This window comes from Thrips palmi, unplaced genomic scaffold, assembly GCF_012932325.1.
Source record: "Thrips palmi isolate BJ-2018 unplaced genomic scaffold, TpBJ-2018v1 HiC_scaffold_18, whole genome shotgun sequence".
NCBI lineage: Eukaryota > Metazoa > Arthropoda > Insecta > Thysanoptera > Thripidae > Thrips > Thrips palmi.
Genome location: NW_023144627.1, coordinates 1,175,915 through 1,180,948, shown reverse-complemented (window position 1 = coordinate 1,180,948; position 5,034 = coordinate 1,175,915). Strand labels below are relative to the sequence as shown.

The 5,034-nt window shown below is 50.4% G+C and overlaps 1 protein-coding gene across 1 annotated transcript; it reads right to left on the bottom strand.

Annotated features, from left to right (window-relative positions):
* Positions 1 to 14: 14 nt before the first annotated feature.
* On the bottom strand, positions 15 to 3,322 carry LOC117644672 (basic proline-rich protein-like). Its single transcript, XM_034384284.1, has 6 exons — positions 3,006 to 3,322; positions 2,306 to 2,740; positions 1,817 to 2,023; positions 1,583 to 1,741; positions 1,227 to 1,493; positions 15 to 1,146 (listed from the first exon to the last, which is right to left on the bottom strand). The coding sequence occupies exons 3-6, from the start codon at positions 1,823 to 1,825 to the stop codon at positions 526 to 528; spliced, it is 1,056 nt and encodes a 351-aa protein (XP_034240175.1). The 5' UTR covers positions 1,826 to 2,023; positions 2,306 to 2,740; positions 3,006 to 3,322; the 3' UTR covers positions 15 to 525.
* Between the last annotated feature and the right edge of the window lie 1,712 nt (positions 3,323 to 5,034).

Here is a 5,034-nt window from a genome sequence, read left to right as displayed (position 1 = left end):
GATCAGTTGGGCGACAGAGCTCAAGTGAACTAATACAAGTCCCATACACTACACTACTAAACCAATGCTCAGATAACATAAAGAGCAATAAAATGATACTGTTTCCTTTCAATGTACCTTCCCCTAAGTGAGATTAACATGCCTAATAAAATTTTTTAAGTCCTGGAGGTGAAAACAAAGTTTAAACCTTTTCCGAGTCCAGAGACGGAGTTAGCAAACTTAAAATATTGTAACAACTATTTACTCCACCACTAAAACAAGATTATGCTGAACTTAATAATGCAAAATGATAAGGAAAAGATGGAGCTGAGCTTCGCCTTAGAAAATGAAAGGGGCAGTTAATGAAACCAACACAAAATTAGATTCGGTAAATTGAACGATTATTAGGTGAAACTTAATGAGAGCAACACACCAAAATTAATGCAACTAAATTAGATGAATGAAAACCATGTCAGCTTAATGATGTAAACACCAAACAGTACCTGAGATTTTGGTGACTGAAAGCTAACTTGCAAAAAAAATTTCTTAATTTAAAAAAATAAAATCAGAAAATGAAATTATACATGTAAACTCACAATGGCGTGCAGCTGCCGCCCCAGTTGAAGGAGGGGGAGGAGGGGGGCCCCTCTTTCGTACGCAGGGGTCCTGATCGGGGTGACCCCCCGTTCTTTTAGCCACCTGCTTCTTCTTAGGTTGCGGGGGTTGGGGGGTGGGGGGAACCCCTTTTTCAGGGCGTGGGGGAAGAGAGGCTAGAATGACGTCTTTAGCACGAGGGGGGAGGGAGGGGGGAGGGAGAGGCTGGCGTGCCACTGCCGCGGGGGAAAAGCCACGGGGGATAGGGGCGGGGGGTCGGGGGTTGAAAGCAAGTTGATTCCTCATGTGGGGGAAAAAGCCACGGGGCCTAGGGACGGGGGGTCGGGGGTTGAAAGGAAGTTGATTCCTCATGCGGGGGAAAAAGCCACGGGGCATAGGGGCGGGGGGTCGGGGGTTGAAGGGGAGCTGATTCCCAAAAGGGGGAAAAGGGCCACGGGGCATAGGGGCAGAGTGGTGTGGGCCAGCTTGGTGGAGTGGATGTATTGGCACATCCATAAGAGGAATAGGCGGGGTGGGTACGGGGGGGCGCGGTCCCAACCGCAGAAGAGCAGACTGAAACAATCGAATAGTAAGTGAATAAAATGCATTTTATTCTAGATCAAACAGTAGGGTTAAAGGTGATTGACACTTACAATGCGAGGCATTTTCTGTGGGGGAGCGGCCTCGCTGTCCTCGGGTGCCTCTGCTGCGGCCTCGCTGTCCTCGGCTGCGGCCTCGCTGTCCTCGGCTGCGGCCTCGCTGTCCTCGGGTGCCTCGGCTGCGGCCTCGCTGTCCTTGGCTGCTTCGACTGCGGCGGGTACAGCGGTCGCTCCTGAGGCGACCGCAGAGGCGAGCGCAGGAGTGCCAGCAGTGGTGGAGGGCGCAGCCATCTCGGAAGGCCCTAATCTCGCTTTGACGACCTGAAACAAAAAAAAAACACAAAAAAAAATCAAATGAAGGTTAAATAAATTTGTCAAAACGAACAATAACTTGAACAAAACGAACTTACGGAGAAGGGAGCGCGATTCGTCACGTAAAGGACCTGGACAGGCGAGGAGGAGTTCTCACTATCGCTGCAGTCCGTCGCACTGCAGTCCGTCGCACTGCAGCTAGTAGAGCTTTCCTCACTCGAAGGTGAAGAGCTCTTCAAAGTAGAGTTAAAGAGTTCCTAAGAGGAAGACAAAAAATAAAGTTATGTTGCATTTATAGTTCCAAACAAACCGGAAACAAAAATAAAACTTACTCGACACATGGCATCACCAGCCTCAGCCACTTCAGACGCTGTCCAAGAAACAGTGCGCTCAGGAGTAGGAGGGAGAGGAGACGGAGGAGGAAGTTCCCCGAGGGGAGATGCCCCTGCACTGCGAGGAGAGACTCCTCCGATGGTTGATTGCAGTTGGAGATCGGGGGAGTCAGACGCTGAGGAAGACTCATCGTCCTTACATGGAACCTGGAAACATCACCAAAATTAATGGAATGACCAACTATACTTAAAATGGCTAACCTTCCTCACTTATCTTTTCGCTTATTTTATTTTTAAAAAACTTAAGACATGAAAAAAATAAAACAGCCGCGATAAGTGAGCAAGGTTTAAGCGAGATATTCGAACTGTATTACTTTGTTTTGTTTTCATGAGAGAAAAAACAGAACGAAATTACAGTGCGAATACCTCTAGAGCTGCAGCGAACAACGAGAGCGCAACGAGACGTATCATCTGCGCGCCCCGACTTACGCAAAATTAACGCCCAGTGGGTCGGCATCCCGTCGTGTCGGCATCGCGCGACAGGCCAGCGCGCCGTGGAGGTAGGCAGCCCAACTGGCACCTGTGTCCGGCGGGGCCGGGAAGGGAGTGCGAGAGAAACAACTCGCAAGCGAAAGGGAAAAGCACTAAGCATTTGTGCAGCAAAGAGACACACACGCGAACGACAGATGAAAGAAGAGGATGTAAACAAAAGCAACAAGTGCTGCTGCAGGGCCATGGCACGGCCAAGCAAGGCAGGACTCGACATGCTCACACGCACACACACACACACGCATGCACTCACGCACGCAAGGCACAGGCCACAAAGCCAAAAAACGTGATAAAATCGGAACATACTCACTGTGTATCGATTCACTAAGTCGCGCTTAACTTAGCCATCGATACATTCAGTCCCAAATGGTAATTCTGAAACGTAAAGGGATGAATTGGATGACGCAACAAGGACGCCAGCGAGGTTAGGTCACCACGTCGGCCCGGCATCGACACGCAGCGCTCATCGCACATCGAAATACGGATTTCGGTGTGAAAATCACAGCGCAGACTTTAATAAAAGGCTCCAATTCAAGTGAACAGGAGAACAAAAGGACTGGGCGTGTGATGGCGGCGCCGCGTGGTGGCCTGGCCTAGGCTGTGCCACTCATAAAGAATGTCGCGAAGAAAAACTACTCACGTCCTCCATTCCCTCTTGGAGTTCTCTTAACATCTCCTCTTCCGTCAGTTCAGGACCCTCGAAGATGGCCCCCGAAACATCCAATAAAATAGAGTCGTCTGATTCCGACATTTTACACAGCACGTCAACGACTTAGCAACACACTCGACGTGGACGAGACGGCAAATGAAGGTTCTGGAAGGTTCCGGCGGCGCCCGGCAGAGAAGGGGTGGGGGATGCACAGGGCGGAGAACGGAAGGGATGCGCGCCACTTCCTCGCGCACAAAAGTTTGAATGCGATTTAATGTTTTTGACTTAGAACGAGTTGTGCTGCGGTACAAGGGGGTTCCCCCGGCACGGCAAGGTCACCTTCATCGTGGAGGGAGCCACACTCGACCGCCGGCAGCATGATGACGCACTTGTTGGCGGCAAATCTCGTCCCCGAACGGCGACGTAGTTCTGTCGTCGACCGCTAGATGACGCGCTGAGCGCCGCAAGCGCGGCCCGGCCCGGCGCGGTTCCCCCCACTCCCGGCGGCGGCGCGAACATTCAAACGCGGCGCGGAACGGTGCGGCCGCGTACAGCGCGTTCCCGGACGGTCCCCGCTACGGCGCGGCGGACAAGACGAGACCTGCTTAGGTTGACTTAGGTTAGGCCCGCCCAAGATGGCGGCTTAGGTTGGGTTAGGCCCGCCCAAGATGGCGGCTAGGTTGGGTTAGGCCCGCCCAAGAGGGTGGCTCAGGGGGAGGGGAGGGGGATGTTACAATGGGGAATCAAAATGGCGGCTGTTACAATGGGGCATCTTTACTACTCTTGTTTTAGACGTGTTCAAAGTACAAGTACACATCGATTGGTCCCATGATCAAAGACCGATGTCTTTTGGGTCGCTCAAACAAAGACCGATCTCCATGTAGGCTGTTTCTGCATTCGCCGCTTCTTTATCTTGTGGTTCTCGGAACAGGCATCCAACTCAAACAACACTTTCCAGGTGACGTTTCAAACATATAAGAGAATGATTATCTAAAACAAATTTGTGTAGAATCAAAACGTAGAGATTGTTCTGGAACTTCAAAATGAACGCCTTGAGCGGTTAGGAAGGAGATCGATCTTTGTTCGAGTGACCCAAAGGACAGCGGTCTTTGTTCAAAGGACCCATCGACATTAGATATTGTTGCGCATCCACAGACGGGAGCTAGTTTAGTCACACAAATAGCCTTCTCCACGGGGCCTGAGGGAGCACGAGGGCCTGTGCGGGTGAACATTCGAGGTGGGCAGGGAGCTTTTATCACGGTCGTAAGAATCTCTACCTTAGGCTGGGACAGAGACGCCCGTTGACTATCGTCTTCGATGCCCCTTTTCTCTCTGTGCGTTGAAGGTGCAAGGGACTAGTTAAGAATATTTCACAGGATAATTCCGGGACCGGGGGTCCGAAAAGGGATTGCCGGTGGTTTGTGGTATGCTCCAGTCGACATATTACAACTTTTTCTGTACAATTTTCGAACAATTTTTTAACAGAAATGATAAGATGATTCAAAAATAGCAAGAATGAAAGTAAATTTCACCCTAATATTCGAATTTGACCTGTGGACTCTGGTGAGCTGTCCGGTGGGATTTGCCTTCCGGCACGGTAAGAATTCGAATTTTGAGAGGCCAATTTTTTTGTGCTAGTTTCGAATCATCAATGCAATTCTATTAAAAGATCGTTCGAAAATTGTACATAAAAGGTCTTCATATTTCGACTGAAATTCACCACACGCCAGCCGTTGGCAATCCCTTGCCGGCCCCGGTCCCGGGCCGGGCCTACCTTAGGTCTACCTCCCTGGCCTCTGGTCCCGGGTGGCGAGACAGTTAACCACAGGTGAGGCCTTCACCGCTTCAACACGTACTGACACGTAGGATGTTAAAATATGTTTTCGAATCCAATTGAATGCCCAGGAACTCGCATGCATCGATAAATCGACGTGTGTAACTTAATTTTCGTAAATACGTTGTATTGCCCCTGGAAGGGAGGCATTTTTTCTTATGTGGCTTAGGTATACGGCAACAACCA